Source organism: Lissotriton helveticus, chromosome 3_1 (assembly GCF_964261635.1).
Source record: "Lissotriton helveticus chromosome 3_1, aLisHel1.1, whole genome shotgun sequence".
Lineage (NCBI taxonomy): Eukaryota > Metazoa > Chordata > Amphibia > Caudata > Salamandridae > Lissotriton > Lissotriton helveticus.
Genome location: NC_136061.1, coordinates 1,753,830,223 through 1,753,857,487, shown reverse-complemented (window position 1 = coordinate 1,753,857,487; position 27,265 = coordinate 1,753,830,223). Strand labels below are relative to the sequence as shown.

General features: G+C 49.2%; 1 protein-coding gene across 6 annotated transcripts in view; it reads right to left on the bottom strand.

Annotated features, from left to right (window-relative positions):
• The window catches only part of GMEB1 (glucocorticoid modulatory element binding protein 1), a 279,277-nt gene that overhangs the window by 174,452 nt on the left and 77,560 nt on the right, over positions 1 to 27,265 (bottom strand). For 3 of the 6 annotated variants that reach the window (XM_078682572.1, XM_078682574.1, XM_078682573.1), the window contains 3 exons: positions 22,195 to 22,365; positions 4,766 to 4,878; positions 1,383 to 1,507 (listed from right to left, as the gene is read on the bottom strand). In XM_078682572.1, the coding sequence (XP_078538698.1) occupies positions 1,383 to 1,507; positions 4,766 to 4,878; positions 22,195 to 22,322 (366 nt within the window). In that variant the 5' untranslated portion in view covers positions 22,323 to 22,365. Of the gene's footprint in view, positions 1 to 1,382; positions 1,508 to 4,765; positions 4,879 to 5,505; positions 5,631 to 22,194; positions 22,366 to 27,265 lie in introns of those variants that run through there. The other 3 variants (XM_078682575.1, XM_078682576.1, XM_078682577.1) reach the window with 2 other exon arrangements.

The window sequence follows — 27,265 nt, the reverse complement described above, 5'->3', positions numbered from 1 at the left end:
ATAAAAAATATGCATTTTTGTCCCTGCTGGGTCCCTCTGGGACTCCCCCAAGAGGCCTAGGGGTTCAGGGTGTTTCTACCCTGCCCACTTTTCTTTTATGTTTTATTGATTTGCAAGCATATGAGAAAAAGCATTGGATACATCAGACAATCCCATATTTTGATCTCAAAAGTGCCTCCCCCCATGCAAGCCAGACCCATAGAAACATAGATGAGCCCCAGGCAGTCTTTCGTGAACGATCGGGGGGCAGGTGCTGTCCAGGTACAACATGGGATTGGCCCGGGAGAGCATAACGAAAGTTCGAAGAAATAGTGAGAAAAAAAAAAACCTTAATCACCCCCCGCCCTTTCCCCCCCCCCCTCCCTCGCTCCCTAAACCGGTGTGCTGGACGATTGTCTCTTTGTAACCTTTTGTAAGAATCATTGATTAAGAAGCAGGTTGATTGACCTCCCTCAAGGGTTGTGCTTCAGTGAGCCGAAGGAGGCAAAGGTATTTGGGGCATGTCACCTCATTCATTTCTAAAGCCAACAGGGACAGCAAAGGGCGCCATATGGTTCGGAGGAATCCGTTGAATTCGTCCGAATAGCTTGAATACGTTCCATGGCTACGATATCCCACAATTCATGTAGCCAGCCTGTGCGAGTCGGTCGTCCGTTCAGCAGTTCGGGCTGTAGCTGTGTCTAAAATTTCCTTTTTTGGATCCCCCCCCTCACCCCTCTTTACGGATCACCCTGACATTTTCAAGACAGCCGCATAAGGGATTGGCAAATTCGTTTTGAAAAGTTTGTGAGGATTTGTCAAACACCACTAAAGTTATTTGCAAATGAAAAAACGCTCCTCATATGGAAAATAGGTCCTAACTATTACTACTTACTGGTGACTTTGGACAAGGCATGTTGCAAAGATTACTCTAGTATTTCATGGATGTTGTGTATTGTTTCAAAGACAGCAGTCTTCTTCCCAGGGAATCATGCCAGATAAAAATTTGTCAACTGCATTGTGAATAATTTGATGACAGTGCGGCTCAAATAAAAAGAAGTGCTATACATCAAAAGGACATACAGTTGTGAGACTTACAAAAGACTGGTTCATAGTAGAGAAGAAAGGAAGACTGAGGAGGAATCAAAGGTGGGAGTGACTAGATATAACTGCATCATTTATATGGGTGCCAAATGGACCGATAATCCAGAAGTCTGCTTTAATGTTTGAACCTGGACTCCCAGTGCCTCTGAGTACTAGGAACACTTGAATGGGAAAAAACAAGCTGACGGAAGAAAAGTTACCAGAGCACGTGCTGATTGGCGAGCACATTAAATTGCATGGAAGCGACAGGGGCAAACTTTTTCTGCTGGAAGTCAGGAGGTTCTTTTTCTCAGGATTACCTTGACACATTTGACATTGATTCCAGGACACACAAACTTCTTCCAAAGAAGGATGGCTTTGCTGTCACCACATGTGATGGGATATGCAATTTCAATGTCCTCGTTATCCTCCAGCAGGCTGGCATCTGCAAAGAGAAAGGGAAGAAAGTGAGAGTTAGTACTGCTAGCACCAACATGATCACAATACACCAAGGCTGCCCTCTGAGCGAGGCAGAGTCAAAACAAACCTTGTGCACTGAAACTGAATATGGGGTATTATGGTGCAGGAATTTTTTTAAACAGGCTGGTGCCTTTGAAAAGGGAGGGGTAGGGAATTTGAATCACCTGACCTATGGATGATGTTACTGTCGTCAATTCAATATTTCAAAGACAAAGTTATGCTGAAATAGGTGATAATTGAACTAGGCAAACATTTCAAATATTTTTCACTAGTTATGGAGTCACTTGTTTGTAATTCTGTGTGAGTGTTTGATTGATTCAGATGCTCCGTCCATCACCACCCCCTTTTGTACCGCTTTGTTCGCCATAAGTTGGCAGGGTATGCTCAGACGTGAGTCCCTTGCTCACTTTGCCACTGGATTCAAGCAAGCCGGGCTGAAGACGGCTGGAATGCCAGAAACCGGTCCTCGGAAGCTTGTTTCCGGTCCAGGGAAGGCATGACTTGGCAGTTCGGGCTGGACTGTTCCCATGAGGCACAGGGTCAGAATGATTTGCATATAGCCATGTCTGAACTGGGGTGGCAGAGTGGGCTAAAGAACGGTGATGGATTAAACCCAGATCTTTTGACTGGGTGTGAGTGTTTGATTGATTCAGATGCTCCGTCCATCACCACCCCCTTTTGTACCGCTTTTGGCCACCATAAGTGTGGCAGGGTATGCTCAGACGTGAGTCCCTTGCTCACTTTGCCACTGGATTCAAGCAAGCTGGCTGGAATGCCAGAAACCGGTCCTCGGAAGCTTGTTTCCGGACCAGGGAAGGCATTGCTTGGCAGTTCGGGCTGGATTGTTCCCATGAGGCACAGGGTCAGACTGATTTGCATATAGCCATGTCTGAACTGGGGTGGCAGAGTGGGCTAAAGAACGGTGATGGATTAAACCCAGATCTTTTGACTGGGTGTGAGTGTTTGATTGATTCAGATGCTCCATCCATCACCACCCCCTTTTGTACCGTGATACCAGAATGGCACAAGAACATTTTGCACATCCAAACACCAAGGTGGATTGCACGACTTCTGAACTGCTAGTTTATTGGGGGGGGAAAAGCAAACACAAGGAGATGATGGACGAAGCGCTGAAACTTCTCAGAAACTCACCCAGTCACAGATCTGGGTTGAATCCATCATCATGCTTTAGCTCACTTCGTCACCTCAGTTCAGAGCCAGCTATCTGCAAATCAGTCTTGACCATGTGCCCCATGGGAACAGTCCAGCCCGAACTGCCTAGCCAGGTCTTCCCTGAAGCGGAAATAAGCATCCTGGGACCGGTTTCTGGGTAACACCCTTCATCAGCCAGGCTAGCTTGAATCCAGTGGCAAAGTGAGCAAGGCACCCACGTCTGGGCACACCCTACCAACTTAGGGCGAACAAAGCAAACACAAGGAAATGATGGACGGATCGCTGAAACTTTTCAGACACTCACCCCCAGTCACAGATCTGGGTTGAATCCATCGTCATTCTTTAGCTCACTTCGCCACCTCAGTTCAGACCCAGCTATATGCAAATCAATCTTGACCCTGTGAGTACTGGGGTGTATGTATGACATTGGTCTGCATTCTGTCCATCAATTGTTCTTTTTGCATTTGTCACCCCGAGTGGGACGGGTATGCCCAGATGTGGGTTCTGTGCTCTCCATGCCACTGGAGTCAAGCAATCCTGGCTGAAAGCCTGAAACCGGTCCTAGGATGCTTTTTTCCGGTCCAGGGAGGACCTGGCCAGGCATTTCGGGCTGGACTGTTCCCATTGGACGCAGGGTCAAGACTGATTTGCATAAGGCTGGGTTCAAACTGGAATGGCATGGTGAGCACAAAAAAAAACGATGGATTTAGGGCCAGATCTCTGTACTGGAGAGAATCTATGACATTTTTCAGCATTCTGTCCGTGCATAATGCATAATTTTCACACTTAAACTCCAACTGTGCTTTACAAATCATATTGGGTGATAAACCATAACCTACCACACACTGACAGTAGCAAATCCATTGCTGCCAATTTTCTGTCAAATACAGCAGTCTTTAAAGAAAATATATATATCAGTGGAAAGTTTTTCATTTTTCGGAGTTTAGCTATATGTTCACTTTCTTAGCTGAAATAAACTCAAACCGTTGTGAATAATTCAAATTCTTACTTAAAATCCTGCACCTGACAGATTTTATGGGAACAAGATCTCACACGCTTGGTAAACAGTACACATTGTTCCTTGCAACTGTAAAGCCTCTGTACAGCATGCATTTGTCAACAGAAATAATGTGCAGGAAAACAATGAAAGCCACAACACTAACATGTTTATCCTAGGTAACAAACAGGGGCTTATTTGCGGCATAGTGAGATGAAAGATACAAGTCTACTGACACCCATGTTTTACTTACCCCACTTCACTGTCAGCAACAGGAGAATAAGGGCATGCCCTTTAATTCCAGTACGAGGTCAGTTATATACAATCCCAGAATTCTCCATGAAGGAATCATACCTACATTATAAGAAGGCAGAGGTCAGCCAGCAGCATCCTGAGACAGCTTTCCTCTCTAGAGGAAACCGACACCAGGAAGCAAGAGGTCACTCTGCAGCTCCATGAGATTGCTCCCCTCCTTGAATGAGCCACAAGTAGAATGCAGCACTCAAACTGCAGCATCCAGTGACTTATCATCCTTGAGGCACTATGCTAACAAGACGAAGCTCATTTTGAAAATTCCTGTCACTGTCTCTCTCCCTGGAGTCACCATGCCATTATAAAATAGAACTTGGTCTATATTTTTTTTTTATCTCGCTTGAATATCACCACAGGAAGAAAGTAAAGAGTTTGTATCTCCCAGCAATCCTCCCTCTCTCCTTAGGTATCAAGCCTATAACAAAGCAAGCTTCACTCTCCAGATACTTGTGATCACCTGCTACCCAATCTTCCCACTCAGGAAGATGGATGAGAGAAAGAAGAAAAACAAGAAAAGGAAGGAAATTGTGCAAATAAAAAGTGATGGTAGAAAAAGAAAGGATAAGAACAAAAAAGGGGAAAACAAAAAGGAGTACAGGAAAGGAAAACGAGTATGAAGTAACCAAACTAAAGTGAAGAAAGAAGGGTATAACAATGAACATAAACAAAACAAAAAACAAAAAAATCTTTGCTTTCCTCCCAAACGCCAAACAGAGCATCTACACAGGGCCGTACGCTTACCAAAAGCATCTTCCATTTTCAGGGTGTGGGTCTCCATGGACATGACTGCTGAGCTGGTCTCGGAGCCCTCCTCCAGAATCCTGTTGTAAAAGTTGCCACCGATAAAGAAAGAACTAAACGCCGTGGGGAAATGAAATTCAGATCACAGCATGAGGTAGAATTAGACATAACCCTACAATTTTCCTTTATGCTCACCCTTCCCCATCTTCCCAGGTGGAAAGGGTATATTGGTGGTTGTAGAGTTAAAGCAGAAATATTCAAAGTATTCCATGACCAGAATGGTACTCAACACAAAGGAGCCATGTACTATTTTTTTGTGTTATTTTTAAACAAACACATACTAAGTTTTCTATAAAACAATTTTCACAAATCGGTAGCTTGAAACTAGAGAAAGGAGTAGCCCTGGCATTACTTTAAATGGCACATCACAAGAAAAACAGTTTTCTAGCACGGACAGGAACACATAATAATAGGCAGTAAACTTCAAACAATCTGCATCAGCACAGTGAGAGCCAGAGGGTGTAGTGAGACAAAGGACAATTCTTTACAAAGTGTGATGTAGCTAAAAGGCTAACTCCAAGGCCAGAGTCTTTTTCCTGCGACTGACCTAGCAGATTGGCACCAGCCGGTTCCAAATTGTGACTCAAAGAATGTTCAGGAGTTCTGCAATTCTAGGTGCTAAATGGGATCAAACAAGACCAACGGACATGAAGTGTTTTTGTATTAGGAGATCGTCATACCTGCTCTGGTTGATATATGTTCACAATAGATATTGTTCCTCATGGGGGGTCGGAGCTAGCTCGCAACCATGGAGGCTGCTTGAGCCGAGTGCTCCCTCCCCGCTTCCGACATTATCCTGACAAATATCCTGATGATAGAAGTGACCTGATCGATGCTGCAGGCTAAATCGGTGCTCTAGAGGGTTTGGGCGAGCAGAGATCGCAATTTCGGACGCCCGCTGCGACTGGAGGGGCAGCGGTGGACTGCGAGGCCTGAGCGCGCCGCGAGCCGTTGGGCGGTGACTGAGGCGGGCTGCTAGGCACGAGGAGAGCTGCAGACCATCCTGGACGGCGGGGCTCCGCTGCTGAAGACCCTGGCGCCGGGGATTCGCGGCTGGCGGATCGGCCGGTCTCCCCTCTAGCTGCGAGTAAGTGGGAAGAGCGAGGCTGACTGCCGGGTGCCTCTGCCTACGGCGACGTCATTTACGTGAGCGCCCGGCTTCGGCTGGGCCTGCGGACCCCCGACACTGATCGAGGCCCTGCAAACTGGGAAAGCTTTGAGGGTCGCGGGGCCCTCCAGTTGCCGGGTGCGACCCCCGTTGCCCCCCTCCTCCCCCGGAGTGTTAGAGCGGCGGCCTTCCTGCCCTGACGGATTACACCGGGCGGGCTGACCGGGGGGTACGGCGGTGACGAGAGGCGCCTTTAACGGTCTGGCGGTGCATCGCTGGGCCTTCATGGCTGATGCTGCCATTTGCTGTGGCGCTAGAGAGTGAGACAGTGGACTCGAGGACTTGCCCGGCCTTCCCCATGTGGGGGCCCCCTATTGTCTACAGAACTGTGGAGAGCAGCCTGCTTGGAGGTGAGCCTGAGCGATAGCGAGGGAGAGCCTTGCCCATTCCGACTTTGAGAGAGCGCTGTGCTTCTGCTCCGGGGCACACTCTGCTTGCTGTGACGACCCAGGGATTAATTTATAGATCTTCGGGACACACGATTGACTCCATGTGGCCTGCGACCTATAAACTGTGGATTGTGCCGACTACACACTTCGGACGCCACTGCGGAGTTTCTGGGGCCTGGAGCCTTGGCCCTCACTGTGGTGATACGGCGGCTGCACTGCGGATTGGGCAGGGACAGCTGCTGGATACGGCACAGGGCCCTCCCTTCCCTTGCCAGAAAGGCCCATTGGGTGGTCCCGACTGCCGGTGCCGGTTCCCTCCTGCGTTGTGGGCCGCGGCCCTCCCTTGGCCCGAACTGCTGCCTGACGAGTGAAGAGCACTGCAGCTTGTTACCAGAGGCCCCTGCGTTCTAGGTTGCTCTCCCTAAGTTGAGGTCGTGTTATATAGCACTGAGATGGGGCGCCCAGACAGGACTCAACCCAAGCTAACTTTTGACAACAAATGATCAAAATCCAGCGATCCCCCGTCTGGTGAAAAAAGTGGCGCGGAGTCGGCTACGGAGAGAACGGAGCAGGATATTCGCAGCATATTGATGGCCATGGAAAAGAATTTGCACTGCGGGATCACCTCACTAGGAATGAAGATGGACGCCCTAACGTATCGCATGGATCGCATGGCGGAGCGGCTGGACAAGCACACCGAACGTCTTGACATGTCTGAGTGTCGCATAGGTGAGGTGGAGGAGGCACAGACCTCTCTGGACTCAAGAGCATAAGCAGCTGGGCAGGGTAATCCAAATTCTGCAGGACAAGGCTGAGGACCTAGAGACGAGGTCTCGAAGATGCAATATACGCATTACGGGCCTGCCGGAAACCACGCAGACTGGGAACATGGAACTGTTTGTCGAAGCACTCCTGAAGAAACTGCTGTGGGAGTCGGCCTTCTCCGGGATGTTTGTCATTGAGAGGGCGCATCGCACCTTGGGCCCGAGACCTAAGCCCCGGGCGCCCCCACGCCCAATCATAGCCAAACTGCTTAATTACAGAGATCGTGATATGGCGCCGAAGCTTGCCAGGGAGAAGCAGCCGCTGATCTACGAGGGCTCTACGCTCTCCCTCTTTCCCGACTTTACTGCGCGAGTGCAGGAGGCGAGACGACAGTTTGTGCCAATGAAACACCAACTCCGCAATATGGGCGTGGACTAGGCTATGTTATACCCTGCTAAGCTGAGAGACAACAGACAGGGGAAGTCCATGATATTCACGGACCCGAGGGCTCTCCAGAAAGCCCTCAAGGAATGGCACAAAGACATGAGACACTCGTCGGAGAGCGGACGGCTGAAGATTCTGTGGACAGCGCCTTGGACGATCAGGATTGAGGCGGTATAATGCACCCTATGAAGGGGCTGTGTTGAACCTCTGGCGCTGAGCATGGGCGAGGTTTTGTCCTGAGACTTCACTGTTGGCGGTGGTGTTCTGGGCTGCTCCCTCGGCTGGCTCTTTGCCCTTGGGGGGGAAGGGGGGGGGGAGGACAAGAAATACTTAATTTGTCTAATTATCGAATTATTGTTCGGGGCGGGTGGGGGTAGGGGGTGAAGAGGGGCGAAGGTGCTGATGTCGAGTTTGGCTCATGCATAGCATTATGCGTTGATAATGGACTATGGGACGCTATAGATGCTGTGATTGTTGGTCCTTGGGAATACTGCAGGGCTCTGCACAGTGGAGAAGTGTGGCTCACTGGTTAGAGGAGGCAGACCTGGAAGCAGAGGTCAGCCTGGGACCAGGGTTCAATTCCCGGCTCGGCGGGGTCTTGAGTCCAAAAAAAAATGTCCATGGACTCGACAATTCTCGCTCCGGTGCCTACTCGATTCACGGGTTCACACTCTGCGATTCTGGGCAATAGCTTGCTTAATCTCCACAACGGCCCCTCCGCGGGATGCCTGGCTTTCACCTTGCGGATACCCTGCCGGGGTTATCTCACAGGGGAATACCAGGATGGGTTCCCTAAGCAAGCGCTTAGAAACCGCTCGGTGATTTGCGCTATATAAATTCCTGTACATTTACATTTACATCTGCGCATTCTAGATGTCAAGATAAGAGCTTGGATCCTTGCTTGTGCACGGTTGTGCTAGGCTTAGTATGGGGGCTGGGGGGCAGCCTTGAACGCCATGGTGCGCTGTTGTCCACTCTAATTATAAGAGGCTTCGCCACGATGTTTGAGATCACTTACTATCATTTTGTATTGTTGTTTAGGAGGCGGGGCGTGGCACAGCAGCAAGGCATTATGCGAAGACTTGTTTTTGCTTTGCTGTTAGCGGACTACCTGCGCCCCTGCGTGTATCACACCTCCCTAGGAGGGGTCCCTCTGAGTGGGGGTTCTTCCTGGTTTCTTTTTTCTTTCCTGGTGTTCTGGTTAGAGCGGGAGAAGGGGGGGGGGGGGGGGAAAGGGCCTGGTGTCATGAAAAGGTATGTTGTGAGGGTTAATGCGGGTGGGGGGGCGGATCGCGGCCTAGTTGGGGTTGGGCAGGCGTGGGTGGGTCAGGGTGAGGGACAGTATGGTTGTTTATTGGTTCAGAAGGGGGGGGCTGTTGGTTAGTTCTTGGTAAGGTTGAGGGTCTTGATGGCACGGACATGGAGCGACGAGCACAGCTGACACAGGCATGGCCTACGATACACAGTCGCTTATACACGCAATCATCCCCGAAATGACGCAGCAGACTCAGACTACTGACACCATGACATCACTGACGTGGAATGTAAGAGGTCTGAATGATCACCGTAAGGTTAGACGTGTCCTACAGTACCTCTCTAGGCATGCGATAGACATAGCACTGCTGCAGGAGACTCACCTGCGCCCTGACAGTCCGACGCTACATTACAGAGGCTTATCGAACAACATACATGCCGCCGGATTCACCTCGCATGCCAGGGGGTGTTAACATGGGTAAATCCTAAAGTTTCATTGACGTTGATCCCGATAGATACGGACGGGGAGGGGCGATATGCCATTGCACGGTGCGTTGGGAAAGGCATGGATCTCTATATAGTTGATATATATGGACCTAACTTTGATTGCCCTGCCTTCTATTTGGCTCTAGCTTCTAGGGGGCGGGAAGGATTAGTTACTTACCTGTAATCCTAGTTCTCTTCCAGGGGTATCCTCATCAAAGTCATAAGCATTAGAATATTCCCGCCCATGCGCGGGACCCCGGAAACAATATATTATATGTGCCCCACATAAATATAGATATATATATATATATATATATATATATATATATATATATATATATAAAATAAGCAATTGCAGCCAAATAAAACAATAGAGCTGGAATATGCCGTGAAGAATTTCCACCATACAGTGTATTTTGCATTAGAAACATGAGAAACAACACCAATGCTTGTTTAGAAACTGTTTTAATGCTTAGAAAACAGTAGAAATTCTCATAACACACTGTAAGCATATACAGCTCCCAGGCTGCATTGCAAATCCCCAGTCTAAAAAGACTGAAAAGCTAACCTGTAGCTGAATGTACTAAAACTGACGCCGTGCCTTTAAGGCACCTCTGCCCCTAGCTTCCCATCATGCCTCAGGGGTTACAGTTAGGTCAGTTGTTCTTTTCGGAGACTGAAAACCAAACCATGGTAATAACAGGTTAAAAAACATCTCCTATGTAATAAACAAAGTCCTTTGCCCGGGGAGGCGGGAGGGTTGCTTATGACTTTGATGAGGATACCCCTGGAAGAGAACTAGGATTACAGGTAAGTAACTAATCCTTCTCTTCCAGGGGATCCTCATCAATAGTCATAAGCATTAGAATAGAGTAGCGAGCCTCACCTCATCCCTGCGGGCAAAGGAATCAACAGATAACATTCATATCCGTAGGCCCAAAAATAGGCCTCATTCTACCCAAATAGGTTTCTCAAGGAGGCTTGCCCTACTTGAGAATCCGCTCTGGAATCAGACTCTAGGCAATAATGCCTTGTAAAGGTATGGACTGATTTCCATGTCGCAGCCTTGCATATTTCTGACATAGGAATGTCATGCAAAAAAGCTATTGTGGCTGCTTTCCCTCTAGTGGAATGAGCTTTGGGTGATTGCAACAAAGGTTTGCCCGCCAGCTGGTATGCTAGTTTGATACAAGAGACAATCCATCTGGAGATGGATCTTTTGGCTGCTGCAAACCCGGTCCTCATAGCACCATAATTGACAAAGAGTTGGTCTGTCTTTCTGGTGTCCTTCGTTCTTTCTAGGTAAAACTTTAGCACCCGTTTAAGATCTAACAAGTGCAACGACCTCTCAGCTGGGGTCGATGGGTTAGGAAAGAACGAAGGAAGGGTAATCGTTTGATTTATATGAAAATCCGATACCACCTTTGGAAGAAAAGATGGGTGAGCCCTCATTACTACTCTGTTGTGGTGAAACACAGTGTAAGGTTCCTTGGTGCAGAGTGCTTGTATCTCGCTAACCCTGCGCGCAGAGGTTATTGCCACCAAGAAGGCCGCCTTCCAAGTGAGATGCTGCAAGGAGGCCTTGTGTATAGGCTCAAACGGTGTAGACATCAGTCTGGAGAGAACCAGGTTCAACTCCCAGGGAGGAGAAGGATTTCTCACAGGGGGATAGAACTTCTTTAATCCCTGAAGGAAATCTTTCACCACTGGGACTTGAAAAAACGATGTTTGTGTAGGTGATTTTCTGTACGCTACTATGGCGGATAGATGAACCCTAATAGAAGCGTATTTCAACCCTGATGTCGCTAAGTATAGGAGGTATGGAAGGACTACCTCTTCTTGTCCTTTGGTGGGATCAAAGCCATGGTCCTTACACCAAATGAAAAATCTTTTCCACTTGAACGCATAAGACGCCCTTGTGGAAGTTCTCTTTGCCTCTCTTAAAATATTCATACATTCCGGAGGCAGATTTAAGTGTCCATATTGCAAGACCTCAGGAGCCATGCAGTCAGGTTCAGCGACGGGAGGTTGGGATGCAGGATCCTCCCGTTCATCTTGCTCAGCAGGTCTGGCCTGCACGGCAGACGTCTGTGTGGACACAGCGACAGATGTAACAGGTCTGGATACCACCATTGTCGCGGCCAATCCGGAGCAATTAGGATCATGTCCATGCTCGATCTGATGAGCTTGGCCACCACCTTCGGAATCAGTGCCAGAGGGGGAAAAGCATAAGCGAACATTCCTGTCCACTCCAGCAGGAGAGCGTTCCCTTGCGTCCCTGGCCGGTGGAACCTGGACGCGAAGGCGTGGCATTTGGCGTTTTCGTCGTCCGCAAATAAGTCTATGTCTGGACGACCCCAGCAACGGAAGAGTTCTTCGACTACTTCGTCGTTTAGCACCTTGTCTGGGCCTCCAGAGACAGAGGGCGAGATCGAGTTCCTCCCTGCTTGTTCAGATAGAACATAGTTGTAGTGTTGTCCGTCTGAACCAGGATTTTGTCCGTTGTTATTGCTGGAAAGAACGCTTTGAGCGCCAGATGAACTGCTCGAAGCTCCAGCATGTTGATGTGGCATGTCTGAAGGTTGGTCGACCAGCGACCCTGAATCTGAAGATGACCCATGTGAGCACCCCAGCCTTCTAGAGATGCGTCCGTTACGACAGACAGCGAAGGAAGAGGTTGCTGAAAAGGGACTCCCTGCAGGACATTCCGTGGGCGAGTCCACCACTGTATTGAGGTCAGTGCTGCTTGAGACAGGACGATTCGATCCTCCCAATCTCCAGACGCTTGGTCCCACTGATCCTCCACAGACTCTTGTAGAGGCCGCATCCTCAACCTGGCGTTCGGTATTAGGAAGATGCAGGACGCCATGGAGCCCAATAGAGACGCTACTTCTCGCACCTTTGGACGAGGAAACTGAAGTAACTTTTTGAATTTTTGCCCCATGGAAGACAGTCGCTCCTGCGAAGGAAACGCTCTTCCTAACTTTGTGTCTAGAACTGCTCCCAGATAGTGGATAGTTTGCGTGGGCTGCAGGACCGATTTTTCTGTGTTCACGTGGAGGCCGAGCCTGAGTAGTTGTTGGAGACACAGGTGACAGTCTTTGGTGGCTTGACGAGGGGACGGACTCTTCAGGAGCCAGTCGTCTAGATATGGGTACACAAAGAGACCTTTTTGTGTAGACACGCCGCTACCACTGCCATGCACTTGGTGAAGACCCTTGGTGCGGATTTGAGTCCGAAAGGAAGCACTTTGAACTGGTAATGTTTGGTCCCTACCAGGAACCTCAAGTACTTTCGATGACCTGGTGTAATAGGAATGTGAAAGTACGCGTCTTGTAAATCCACCGAACACATCCAATCTCCGATTTGTAGATGAGGACATATTTGGTGGAGTGCCAACATGCGAAACTTCTCTTTGACCACCACTTTGTTGAGGAGTCGAAGATCCAAAATCGGTCTGAATTTGCCTTTTTGATCTTTTTTGGGGACAAGGAAATATCTTGAGTACACTCCTTTCCCCCTTTGGGATAGGGGTACCTCTTCGATTGCGTTTTTCTTTAAGAGGACGCTCACTTCCCTTTTGAGGAGCTCTAGTTGGTACGAGCGAGACTTTTTTGGAGGAATCGGTTGTGGTTTCTTCCGGAAACGTAGCGCATATCCATTGCGCAGTATATTCAGCACCCACCGATCTTTTGTGATGCTGACCCACTCTGCCAGGTGTTGTGCAGCACTTCCTCCCACTGGAGTGGGTAACGGCGCCAGAGGAAGCCACTGCTCAGGCCTTGCCTCCTCTAGGCGTGGTAGAGGACTGATGATGTCCGCCTCTGCCTCTGCTCGACCTTCCTCCTCTGTATTGCGGCTTTCCTTGTGGCTTGTTTTGAGACCATTGAGGGGTTTGAACCCTCTGTTGGCCTCCCCGGTTCTTGTTGGTCTTGAAGCGTCGTTTGAACGGCCCTTTCTGTTTTTCCAGACCAACTGCCTTCACTGTGTCTAACTCAGTCTTCATACGGGTCATTTCCTGATCGGCATGCTCCCCGAAGAGTGAAGATCCGGAAAAAGGTAGATTGAGGATGCGCTGCTGGGCATCTGGTTTGAGTCCAGTTAAACGTAGCCAAGAGGATCTCCTCGCACATATCCCATGTGAGTAGGCATGTCCTGCTAGAAGGGCGTTATCTGCTGATGAACTAATCATTTGGTTTGCCACCAAACAGCCCTCCGTCACTGTCTCCTCAAAGTCCTTCTGGTCCTCCTTGGGCAATTTCCCTTTGAATCGTTCCATGGAGTCCCATAGGGCTCTATCGTACCTTCCCAGAAGGGCTGATGCACTAGAGACTTTCAGGGATGAAGCTGCTGTGCTGCATACCTTGCGTCCCCAAGAATCTTGCGTCTTGCTGTCTTTGTCAGGAGGAACTGACGAAGAAGGAGCGACTGTGTGATTCTTCTTAGCTGAGGCTACTATAACTGAGTCCGCCGCAGGCTCTCCTTTAACAAAGATAGGATCTGAGTCGGCCGGCCTATATTTCTTCTGGATACGTGCCGGTACTGCCCTGATCGTTGCTGGCGTGAGGAAAACCTCTTTGATTGGGTCCATTATCCCTGGAACCAATGGGAGCAAAGGCCGTGTATATGATTTGTGATGAAGGGTCTCAAAAATCACAGTAGTGGACACCTCTGGAATAGCCATCTCTATATTAAGTTTGTGAGCACCCCTTTGCAAGACGTCCAGATACGTGTTGACGTCGTCAAGCGGGGAAGCTCTTGAGCGAGGGCTGTCTGCCAGCGTTGGAGAGTAATCCCCTTTAGAAGATCTAGATGAAGATGAAGAGGAGGATGATGGAGTTCTTCTTCTCCTGTGGTGAGAATTCTCCTTCCTCACTGGTGATCTCCTAGGTCGTTCCTCCCTTCGAGGAGAACGTGATTCCCTCTGATGCACTGGAGATCTCGATCTCTCAGTCCGTACCTCCTTTCTCGGTGTTCGAGATCTGGGTTGTTCCCTCCTTGGTGATCGGGAGACCCTGGGGGTATGCGACCTGTCCGCTCTTCTCTCTCGTGAGCGTGATCGGTGAATGGTAGGACTCTGTCTATCTGCCTCTTCTGCCAGCTGCTGAAGAGGGGACCTGTGGACTGGACTCAAGTACCTTTGTAGTCTCTCCGTTGCTCCAGAATCCTTCCATTTACTCAACGGACCATACCATCTTGGCGAGAGTCTTGCCTGTGTGATGTACCGCCGCTGGGGACTCTTTTGCACAGGACTCCTACTCCTAGAAGAGGACCTCGATGAACCAGATGCACTTAAGGAGGAATGGAGCGAAGCAGATTGTGTCACTAGGACTGTTGAAGGCACTGAAGGAGATCTCCGTCTCACCGGTGTTGGAGGACGTCTCAAAAGCCTTTCCCTCGACGTCGAACGCCTCTGCGGAGTCGACGGAGTGATAACCTTCGACGTTGAATGCTTCGACGTTGACCTGTGGTCCCTCGACGTCGATCGGCGATGATGAGCAGACGACGGAGTCTTCTCCCTTGACGTCGAACGGCGTCGTTCTGCCTTCGACGGAGGTCTCGACGTCGAACGGCGTTGCCCTGCCGTCGACGGAGGTCTCGACGTCGACCGACCTTGGTCTGTCGGCGACAGAGAAGTCAATCGACGTTGTCCTGTCGTCGACGATGCCCTCGACGTTGACCTGACATGCGACGTCGAGCGCCGACGTGCCGTCGATGACGATCCCTTCCTCGACGGCGAGCGTCCGAGGGGGCTCCTACTCCTCGACGCCGAGCGCCTCCGTGGAGACGTCGGCGGAGGTGTCACACTCTTAGAAGCCTGTCGACGTTGAGACGACGGCGGGTGTGATCTGTGCCTCGACGCCGATAGTCGCCTGGTTGACGACGGCGGAGGTGATTTAAATCTTGACGTCGATCTTCTCGTCGACGGCGATCTCGTGGCTTCTCTCAACGCCGATCGTCGCCTAGTTGACGACGGCGGAGCTTTCTTCGTCGTCGGTGAACTTTTCAACGACAACTCCCTCATCGACGCCGGTCCCGACGTCGACGGAGCTTTTTCTCTCGAACTGTCTATCAGATGCCGTTTTTTCAGCGCCGAGCCCGGTGGTGAGGTTGATGGACGCTCTGACTTGCCTTTGGAGGGAGTTCTGGGTCTCTTTGAACTCTTCCTCTCTGTAGATCTTCCTCTCATGGATCTCTGGGCCAGACCAAAGAGCCTGTTCCTCTCTCTGTCTTTAAGAGTCCTGTCAGACAGATTTTTACAATGTGAACAGTCTTTAGGATCATGATCCTCTGGCAAATATAAAATACAGACCTCATGAGAGTCTGTTCTTGCCTTCTTGTGGCCACAAGAAGGGCAATCATCAAATAATGAGGGCATCCTGACAGGAAAACCTCACAAAAAATCGACTGCTAAGCAGCTATTTACTTGACCCTGATGTTAAAAGTCAAAGTAAATCAAAAAATTGTTCTATAGAAGATTTTCTGACTGAAAAAGGCAGAAAAGTGTGGAGCTGTGTATCCAGGGTCCTTCCTGAAGGAGCCGGAAAGAACAACTGACCTAACTGTAACCCCTGAGGCATGATGGGAAGCTAGGGGCAGAGGTGCCTTAAAGGCACGGCGTCAGTTTTAGTACATTCAGCTACAGGTTAGCTTTTCAGTCTTTTTAGACTGGGGATTTGCAATGCAGCCTGGGAGCTGTATATGCTTACAGTGTGTTATGAGAATTTCTACTGTTTTCTAAGCATTAAAACAGTTTCTAAACAAGCATTGGTGTTGTTTCTCATGTTTCTAATGCAAAATACACTGTATGGTGGAAATTCTTCACGGCATATTCCAGCTCTATTGTTTTATTTGGCTGCAATTGCTTATTTTTATTTATATATATATATATATATATATATATATTTATATATGTCTATATTTATGTGGGGCACATATAATATATTGTTTCCGGGGTCCCGCGCATGGGCGGGAATATTCTAATGCTTATGACTATTGATGAGGATCCCCTGGAAGAGAACTTTGTGGTGATCACGTCCTATGGGGAGGGGACTTCAATATGGTTTGACAGCCTACGCTGGATAGGTCGGATGGCCCGACCGTCGCCCCTTCGCCTCTGCTAGCGTTCTGGAGGCCGAGATGACGTGCCTGGGACTGCAGGACATCTGGAGGACTCGAAACCTGGCACAGGGGGGATACACGCACTACTCGGCTCCACATGATATTCATACTCGCATAGATTATTGGTTGTCCACTTCGCACCTCCTTTCTCTGGTTCGAACGTGTCAAACGTATTGCGTACGTACTCTGATCACTCCCCTGTCCTCATTACTCTTAATGCACTGGCGAAACGCTTTCCCCCTTTTACCTGGCGATTCCCTCCTTACTCGCTGATGGATGATGTCTTCCGGGAGGAGCTAGCGGTTGCTCTCGAGGATTTCTTCGATAAGAATGTTGGTTCGGTGGACTCGTTCTCGACGGTCTGGGAAGCCTTTAAGGCATTTATACGTGGGGTCGCCATATCTAAACATGCAGGAGTCCTTAAATCAATCAGGGGTCGCTTGTCACTGCTAGAAAATAGGCTCAACGACATTGAGACCCGTCGTTTACGAGACCGTAGTGTAGATCTCACTCAGGAATTAGCACAAACGATCTGAGAGTACCACGAGGAAGCGGATTCCGAGGTGAAGTATTTGGGCAAGTACGCAATAGCAAGGTCCTACGGAGAAGGAGAGCGCCCAGGGGCGGTATTAGCGCAACTGACGAAGCAGTGCAGGCGCTGAGCGACGACGCCTGGGATGAGATCCCCCCCAGACTGGTGAGCTTTTACCGGACGAGCAGATTGCGGACCGCTTCCGGGACTTCTATGCAACATTGTACGCCTCCAGGGGCCCTGCTTCGGAGGAACGTATACTAGACCGTAAATTTCTGGTCCGGCCGTTTGGGCGGGAGGAAATTGTCTGGGCCCTTTCATCGATGAGGGCCGGGAGCGCGCCGGGTAGCGACAGCCTAACAGTGTCGTCCTACAAATCGTACTCTGATCTGTTGATTCCCCGATTATTGACACTGGTTAAGCAGATGGCAGAAGAGGGCGAGATGCCCCCACGATGCGGGAAGCAATTATTGTTGCTATTCTTAAGCCTGGGAAACCCCCGGAGGATTGCTCCTCGTATCGCCCGCTCTCGCTGCTGAACGTCGATGCGAAGATTTTCGCAAAATTATTGCTAACCGTCTCAGTCCGTTGGTCACCACACTAGTTGCTCCTGAGCAAGCGGGATTTGTCCCTAGCCACAACCTCACTTACAACTTGAGGACTGTGTTCGCGGCATTTCAACACATGCGCCAGGATGTTTCTGCAGTGGCGGTCTTCCTGGACAAGGAGAAGGCCTTTGATTCTGTCAAGTAGCCTTTCCTTAGACTGGTGCTGCGCCGTATGGGAGTGGGAGACCTCTTTTTACAACTGTTAAACACTCTTTACGCCTCACCCTCGGCCCGGGTACGCATAGGTTCGCTCATGACAGATCCCTTCACCCTCGGACGCGGCACCAGGCAGGGATGCCCATTTTCACCTATTTACGCCTTGGTGGCGGAGCCTTTAGCTTGTGCTCTGCGAGAATATCATGGACATCGGGGTATAAGATTCCCCACGTATAATCTGATAGTGTCCACGTACGCGGACTACACGCTTTTGTACGTGCGTGACCCAGAGGAAAATTTACCGACGGTGCTGCGCGAGGTTGTCTTATTTAGTTCGCTATAGGGGATACACGTGAATTGGAGTAAGACACTCATGTTTCCGCTCACCCCTGCCACTAGGAGATTCGAAACGGAATATCCTATTCAGTGTACTTCGGTCTTGGTGCGCTATCTGGGAATCCGGCTGCATACGGATTCGGAGGTGGTTCTCAGGGAGAACTATGGGGTAGCCGTTTCTAAGCTGGAGGATGCCGTGAATAAATAGATAAGTCTTCCCTTATCCTTGATAGGCCGCATTTCCTTATTGAAAATGATTCTACTCCCCCGCTTCTTGTTCTTATTTAGCAACATACCTATGGTGTTATCGGGGGTTTCTTTCGACAGCTCCACACACTTGTTTTGCGGCTGGCATGGGCTGGGAAGCAGCCTAGAGTGGCGTGGGACATACTCATCCGTCCCTTTGAGGAGGGCGGTCTGAATGCCCCAGACTTGGAATTATATTATCGCACCGCACAGGGTGCGCACGCATATGGCTGGATACACGGTCCAGCGGACATCCCGCACTTACGTATCGAATTGATAGTAGCTGCCCCGACTCCTCTTCCAGCACTGATGTCCCGGCCTAGGGACCGCCGGACGGGTATACTCGACTCCCTGAATGTAGTTACGCATGCTTGGCACCATCTGATGGATGCTCAGGCTTGTTCGCTTCTTTATGCTCCAAAGGCGCCGCTCGCTTGGTGTTCGTGGCTTGACCCCTGTAAGGACAGGGGGGGTGGTGTCCGCAGTTGCTGCCTTGGATATCACTCACATGGGCGACCTCTTCACGGACGGTAGGGCTCGTACCTGGGAGGAGATTGAACAAGAGGACGCTCCCAGCTCCCTTCTGCCTCGATTCCAGTTTCATAGAGTCCGACATGCTTTGAGGGACGACATGTCAGAACCTCTGGTGATCACAGCATTCGAATAGGTCATTAGTGCCAAGACGCCGAATAAACTTATAACGAACTTGTACCGTATGACGCTTTCTGAGAGAACAGATTATACCAAGCCCCGTCTGGCATGGCAAACGGATTTGGCAGTCGACCTGCCTGAGGAAAAGTGGCGATATTGCTGCGCCAACGTCAAGAGGGTATCGCTGAACGGACGTCATCGTCTGCTGCATTTTAAATTCTTGAAAAGGGTTTATCACACTCCCGAACGGCTTTTTAGATATGGATTGAGGGAGAGTCCTGGATGCGAGAGGTGTAGAGCACAGGTAGGCGCTTTCTTCATCTGTCATGGTTCTGCCCGAGAATTTCAGATTTTTGGGCCCTGTCTACCGGAAGTGAACTGAGTTACTGGACTATTGCTTGCTCGTCCTCCCCTGCTGGCTCTGTTGGGGTTCTCTAAGGACATAGCGCCAGACCACAGAAGACTTGTAGACATGGCCTTTCTGGTAGCCAAGAGATGCATTGCAATTCATTGGATGCAAGGACCAACTCCGACACTTGCACAGCGGTCCCGGGAAATGCTTTACTGTTGTACACAAACTGAGTTGTATAGTGAATTACTGCCTCCCCGAAATAGATCCAAGAACTACTGGGCACTGTACTTAGAGAAGGGGCCTGTTCAGGAGGCTCCTGATCCGACCGAGACAGACACAGCGTGGGGGACAGGGGGGTCGCGGGAGAGTACGCACATGTACTCAGACCGCAGCGGAGTATTGAGGGGTGAATATATCTTTATTGCCTGGCTGCGATGTTCATTGTAATGGGGACAAAGTGGAATGATTTGATTGTCCTGTGCATGCTGAAATGTTACTGTCCAGCTCTTCTAATCTCTGTGCCTGCCTTATGACCCTCTTGATTGTTTGTTTCTAAAATGCCAATAAAGACATAATAAAAAAAATTAAAAAAAAGATATTGTTCCTCATTAATAAAACCTTTACAACTTTGATTTTTAGGTGATTCTGATAAGACTATACTGCCTCATATTGACAGGCAAGATTTATAAACTAATCCACCTATGACCTTCCAACACTATCCAATAACCATGACCCCTATGCAAGCTGAAAATGTTAGAAACTCCTGACCAGCCTAGGGGGTGGGCTGCTAAGCACCGCCAAGGGGTTGGGGCACAAGGCACGGGGGTGGGCTGCGCAAAGCACAGCCAAGGGGGTGTGGGGGGGCCCCGCAAAGCACAGCCAAAGGGGGGGGGAGGGGTGCACGCAAAACACAGCTAAGGGGGGGGAGGTGCGTGTGCAAAACACACCGCACAGAAGAGGGGCACGCGCACAGGACAGCCAAGGGGGGGAGGGTGCGCGCAAAGCACAGCCAAGGAGGGAGGGTGCACAAATCACAGCCACAGGGGAGGAGAGATGCGGCAAAGCACAGTCAAGGTGGGGGGATGGGCACATGCAAAGCACAGGCAAGGGGGGAGAGGAGGGGGGGAGGTGCGCCCGCAAAGTAAAGCCAAGGGGGGGGCACGCGCAAAGCACAGCTGGGGGGGGAGGGGCGCGCGCAAAGCACAGCCAAGGGAGGGAGGGGGGCACAGGACAGCCAAGGGGGGGGGGAGGGGCATGCGCAAAGCAGGGCCAAGGAGGGGGGGGGGGCTCAAATCACAGCCACAGGGGAGGAGACGTGGTAAAGCACAGCCAAGGTGGGTGAGGGGTGGGCGCAAATCACAGCAGGGGGGAGGGGCTCACGCAAAGCACAGCCCAGAGGGGAGGGGAACGCGCAAATCACAGCCGAAGGGGCGTGCGCAAAAGCACAGCCAAAGGGGGGGGGGGGACGACACACATGCTCACAAGGCAAATGCAAAAATAACAATTGATGGACAGAATTCAGAACAAGGTCATACATTCACCCCTGTACAGAGATCTGGGCTTAAATAAATCGTTTTTTTGCTCACCATGCCATTCCAGTTTGGACCCAGCCATATGCAAATCAGTCTTGACCCTGCACCCAATGGGAACAGTCCAGCCCGAACTGCCAGGTAAGGTCCTCCCTGGACTGGAAACAAGCATCCTAGGACCGGTTTCGGGCTTTCAGCCCTCATCAGCCAGGATAGCTTGACTCCAGTGGCATGGAGAGCACGGGACCCATGTCTAGGGATACCCGTCCCACTTGGGGTGACAAATGCAAAAATAACAATTGATGGACAGAATGCAGAACAATGTCATACATTCACCCCAGTACAGAGATCTGGGCCTAAATCCATCGCTTTTTTGCTCAACATACCATTCCAGTTTGAACCCTGTCATAGTGGGCAAAAGAACGATGGATTTAGGCCCAGATCTCTGTACAGGGGTGAATGTATGACATTGTTCTGCATTCTGTACATTAACTGTTCTTTTTGCATTTGTCACCCCAAGTGGGACAGGTATCCCTAGACATGGGTCCCGTGCTCTCCATGCCACTGGAGTCAAGCTATCCTGGCAAGAACGATGGATTTAACCCAGATCTTTTGACTGGGGGAGAATGTTTGCATTCCGTCCATCATTTGTTTGCTGTAACACTGCTCGCAAGGCACACCCGGGGGGGGGGGGGGGCGTGCGCAAAGCACAGCCAAGGGGGCGTTGCATGCAAGGCACAGTCGTGGGGGGGGTGCTTGCAAGGTATGGCCATGGGGAGGCTCGCAGGGCACAGCTAAGAGGGGGCCTTGCAAGGCACAGCCAGGGGGAGGGCTCGCAAGGCACATCCAAGGGGGGGCACTCGCAAGGCACAGCCAAGGGCCGGCCCTGCTACAAGGCACAGCCATGGGGCAGGGGGCGCTCGAAAGACACAGCTAAGGGGCAGGTGCCCTCGCAAGAAACAGCCAAAGGGTGGTGGTGCATGCAAGGCACAGCCAAGGGGGAGGTATTGCATGGCAGAGCCAAGGGGGGGGTGTGCACACGGCAGAGCCAAGTGACACATTTGATAACTAGGAGCTCATACTTCCTCTTCAAATCAATAAACAAAGGAGGGGCTGTTGCTGCTGATGCAACTAACCTTTCTATGACCAACACAAAAGAATGAGGCAACTAATACTCCCTTACCATACCTCACAGTTAGGATCGATCACAGCAGAAATCCACAAAACCAGACAAATTCCCCAATTATCTTTTTTATTTTATGTCCCGCTATCCCAGTTACACCCCTCAAACACTAGAAGAGCTGCAATCCGAAATTTAGCCAGCAACTCACCCCTGCTGGACTGGCTGCAGCTGCAGGATAACTTGAGTCTTGGTATCTTCTGGGTTCTCATCTTCGGTGACTTCGGTGGGGACAACAACAACTTCTCCCAAGGGGACGTTGACTTCGGCATTTGCCATTGCTCACATGAGGAAAGGCTGAAGGGTCAAAGCATCAGGTACACTGCATGTCAAAATAAATTGAGAAAAGTATTTATCAAATCCATAGGTTGGAGCTGATGGAGTGCAATATTAGTACTAAAAGAAACGCTAAGCATAATTCTCTCTCTCAAGGACACACAGTAGTCTTATCAAACAAGCACTGGCGTTGCTAATAGGTCTCGCAGTAGGAAAGTTTGAGCTATTGGTTTTCTAAATGACATTTTATTTTTTTGTTTTGTGATTTACAATGCCCATACTTTTAACTTTTCGCATTAGGAAAGTTTGAGCGATTGGTATTGTAAATGAAACTTTTTTAATTTATGTGTTGGTTTTGAAAATAGCAAAATTAATAGCTTTGTCAGTTACAATGTCAATAGTTTTAACTTTCGCAAATGTGACACCTATAGCATTTGTAATGCAATGTGTGTTGTATTTACGTGACTTAGATGTATTGATATTACAAATAACAATGGCTTTTAATTTTGTAAATAATAAGTTAACTCAGATAGTCCATTTCTGGAGGCTTGGACTTGATGCCTTTTGTCGAAAATGTAATAAAGATATAGCAACTTGGGGTTAAAAAAAACGCAGTAGAGAAGGACGGCCACTTTGTGCAGCGTGGACGCCCTGTCTCTGCATCGCCAGCACATATAAAATGAGGCCTAACACGTTAGTGTCTGCATGTACACGTGATGCATTACCATGCTTGCCAACACTACTGTTTCTGTTTTTACGGAAGGTTTGGGCAGACTAATTGAGTTGAATAAAAACACGGGATTTTTATGTGACATCACCCTCTGACCAACAAGTGTAATTTTCTCTGCTGTCATCCTTATGCTAATTAGTAGTTTTAAAACCTGACAGATCTTATTTTTGGTCTTACAACGTTGACAGGCATGTGACTTGAGACTCACTGTGTACCTACAGAAGATACCTGTATGCAACGAAAGAGCCACCATCTGAAATGAGCTGTGTGCAGCTGCAGGCACGCATCAGGCACCCATCTGAAGCGAGGTAGCCTGGCTATGGAGGGGGACTGTATACAGCTGCAGCACATGTGTAGCGAGGAAGCCGTCGCCGCCTGAAACGGGTTTCATGCTTACAGCCAGCCGCAGAACATGACACTTGCAGTTCTAAAGCGCCGCCTGGCAGTAGCTGTCGTGTCAGGCGCTACAAGGACGCGTTCACAGTGCCATCCTGGACAGGGAGTAGTTTGAAGGCAAGGCCGTGGCCCTACAAGGGAGCATGGCGGCTCGCCTTTGTGCCGAGTGAAAGGCGAGAAGCTGCCTAATGACGGGGTATGCGCCTCGTGCGTGTGCAGGTCCTTCGCCGTGTCCAGGGTAGCCTGCTACGGGGCCTGCTAATCACATGCCGGCCTTGTAATTAGGAAGTGGTCTGGCTGCCGTGCGAGGGAGGGGCGTGTAACACGAGTCCGTGCTTAGGGCAGGCTCGAGCTGGCAAGAGACGCCACAAACAAGTTGGGTGGGGGGCGGGAGAGTGAGAGAGTGGGAGGGAAGCGCTGGAGAAGCCCTGGAGAGGAAATGGGCCATTAAAACAGCAGAGTGTCTGCCGGACACACAGCAAGGCTACGGGGGGCAGGCCCATGAAAAATACGTATAAAGCCAAGTAAAACAAGAAATGTAATTTAAGCTCAAGAAACTGAAAACCTTGGCTTAAAATAACCACTATCCAAGAATTCTGAGAAAACAGTCTGAATATTTTCCATAAAATGCATTCCACTCGGTGCTTCTAGCCTCAGGTAGCAGAGGAGCCAGCATGTGAGCGTGACTGGAAATATTTGCAGACTGCGGGTCTCTGAGCACAGATTACATGGTTTGTGCTAACTAGTGTAACCTCTTTCGCTTGAAATTACATCCTGTAAGGACGGAAACTGCGACAGCTGATTATTATAACATTTTTGGACGGAGATCGTGAACAAAGGGTAACACACAGGAAAATAAATGTGTACTGCACAAATGATGGTTAACACAGCAAAGACTGAATCATAGACTGACGTTCACGCAATGCAGGTTGAACAGCACCGGGTGGGGAATCCGGTCATTTTACAGGCCTGGGAAAGAGTGGAGGCGCTGAAAGAGAAACCAGCCATGAATAATTAGGGGAGGAGAAGCCGCAGCGCGCACGCTGGGCGAAGCCCTTTGATGTGCTGTGCGGCCGTGAATGCGCGTGCTTGTTTGGTCATGTGATTCACGTGAACTTAATGAAAACCGCAGCGCAAAAAGCCCTTGGTTTCACGAGCGTTTTGAGGACATGAATTCTCGCTCCGCTCAATGCGCTTCCGCGCATTGATAGGTCGCGAGACCTAAAAACTGATGGGCGCAGGGAGGCTAATTCACTGCGAGTCAGTCTAACATGAAACTTTCCAAACATGATCAGAATTATGCAGTAAAATACTACAGAATACAGTATTTTATATTGCTTCTCTGGCTGTTTAAGTGTTCACCAAACTTTTGTGAAGAAGCGAAGCACTGGACAGAATGAGGCAACTCTCTTGTATTGGTTACGTAGATTGTGTTGCTGTTCCAAGCTGTATCTTAGATCGTTAGGATGGCGGGTAATGAAACGCGAGCAGACAGTGAGGACAGGTTCCAGACTAGCAAGCAACAGACAATGTCTGTTCTTAACAGTTTGTGTAAAATGTTGTAAATGACTCGACAGACAGCGGGTCGTTACCAGGTGAGGAGTTTATTCTTATGGCATCTAATATGACCCGGTTCCCTCCTGGCAAGAAGTCAAGTGACCAGAATGGAACCCTGCTTTGAATAACAGCCGTCATGTGGAACCCTGTGACAATCCGATTCCACATGCGGCACTAAACAAGCACAGTTTAATTACAACTCTCCTGTTCTTCACAAAGAAAATGTACTGTCATTGATGAAGAAATATAAAGGGTAAAGGAAGACAAGGCAATAAACAAACGACAATAAAGAACTTGCATATAACTACAATGAAACAGAGTACACGAGACCGGGCAAGTAAGAACAGCATGAAATCACCAAACAGTCATCCAGGTACACCGGGGTTTTACTCTTTCTGATGTGTCTCCCTTCAACACCCCCACAGTCACTTGATCTTTAACTTGGGAGTACCACAGAGTCCAGGGTAGTTCCCTGAACACTCCCCCATTTTACCCAGTCGTGACTGGACCAAAAGGGCAAACGCTACTACCAAAGTCTACATTTCTCAAACAAGGATCTACGCACAACTTCTTCATACCCTCTTAAACAAACACCACCCTTATGATACAAGGCAACTATACATTTAATCCAATGTTCTCCATTCTCCAGAACCCTGTGAAAATCACAAGACCGTTCAACCTTGAAAGGACCCTTGAATTTGGAGAGTCCTCTCAACATCCTTCCTGCCTTAACTTTTACCCAATCACCAGCCACAATCCTCATCTTCTTGGCAACTTCATCAATAGTGGCATCATTGTTCACGATACACACATTCAACCAGCCTGGCACCAAAATATCACCAGGAACCCGTCCCCTAATCACTGCAAAAGGAGACTTACCCAACGAGTCTGGTACAGCATGCCCACACTAACTCAAAAGCTTCCTCGACATCCCAATTGGAAACACATGCCATCTGAATGACACCATTACCCAGTCTTTTGACCTTTCCACTATGCCACTGCCTTGGGGATTTATTATACAATGATGTGCGCTGGTGTTTGATATCACTACCAACCTTAAACTCTTCCATGACTTCGGAGGCGAGAAGCGCACCATTAATCGTCACCAGAACAGTAGGAACACCTTCTGCCGAAACACTTTCTTCAATGCACGAATGGTGGTACTCTTGGGGATTTCAGCCATGAATTTCACGCGCAACAACTTGGAATAAGAGTCTACACAAACCCTAGCGAACTTCAGCCGACGGCGTACCTCGGACATAGGACCAAAGAAATCTAAGCTAACAGTGTGCCAAAGCAAACCTGGGTGTCAATGTGACCCATGACAACCATGACACCAGCTCCAAGACATTTCTCACTTTGACACACAACACACTTAAACCAATCCACCACCTAAGCATCCATTTCAGGCCATCAAAATTGTGCTTTAAGACGCCTCTGGGTCAAACTTTGTCCCAAATGTCCTGAATGAGCCATTGCTACTAATGTATGTCTCGGACTCACAGGAAGCACAAATCTCTCACCCTTCATTAGAATATGGCTGCCACATGCAGTCAACCCATCTACCAATTTGACAAAAGATCGCACAGAACTAGTTACAGAAGTTTCCCTCCGTTTGCCAGAAATCACCATACACACACGACTTCTTTAAGCCCAAGAGCCATATCCATAGCCTGGCACCAATCCTCCCTTGTGAAAGCCACTGCACACCCCAAAACTACATCATGCACAGATGCAACTGAACATTTGTTTTCTCGTTCATCCACTGCAGGGCCTTGTACCATCTGTCATTTCAGAGAAAGACCATCTGCTTGCACATTCTTCCTGCCCTGGATATGCTCAATCACAAAACGATATTCTTGAAGCCTGGCGGCAAATTTTGCTAGCCTCGCTGAACCCTTGCCAGCACCACCAGGGAGAATGATTTTAATGAGAGGCTTATCGTCAGATCTTAAAGTAAACTGAGTGCCCCATAAATGTGTACGAAAGTATTAAATACCCCATGCAGCACCCAAAGCTTGCCTTTCAATCACAAAATAGTTCTTTTAAGTTGTCATTAGTGTGCGAGAAGCACAGGCTACTGTTCTTACGCCATTACTATGTTTTTGTGAAAGTAGGGCACCCAACCGCGTATACTGGCATCTACAGTCAGTTTGGATTTGAGTTGAATATCAAAAGTTACCAATATGCCAGCCTAACAAATCTCTTTCTTTATATTTCCAAAACATTCCTCTTGGCCCGATTACCATTAAAAACAAGCATT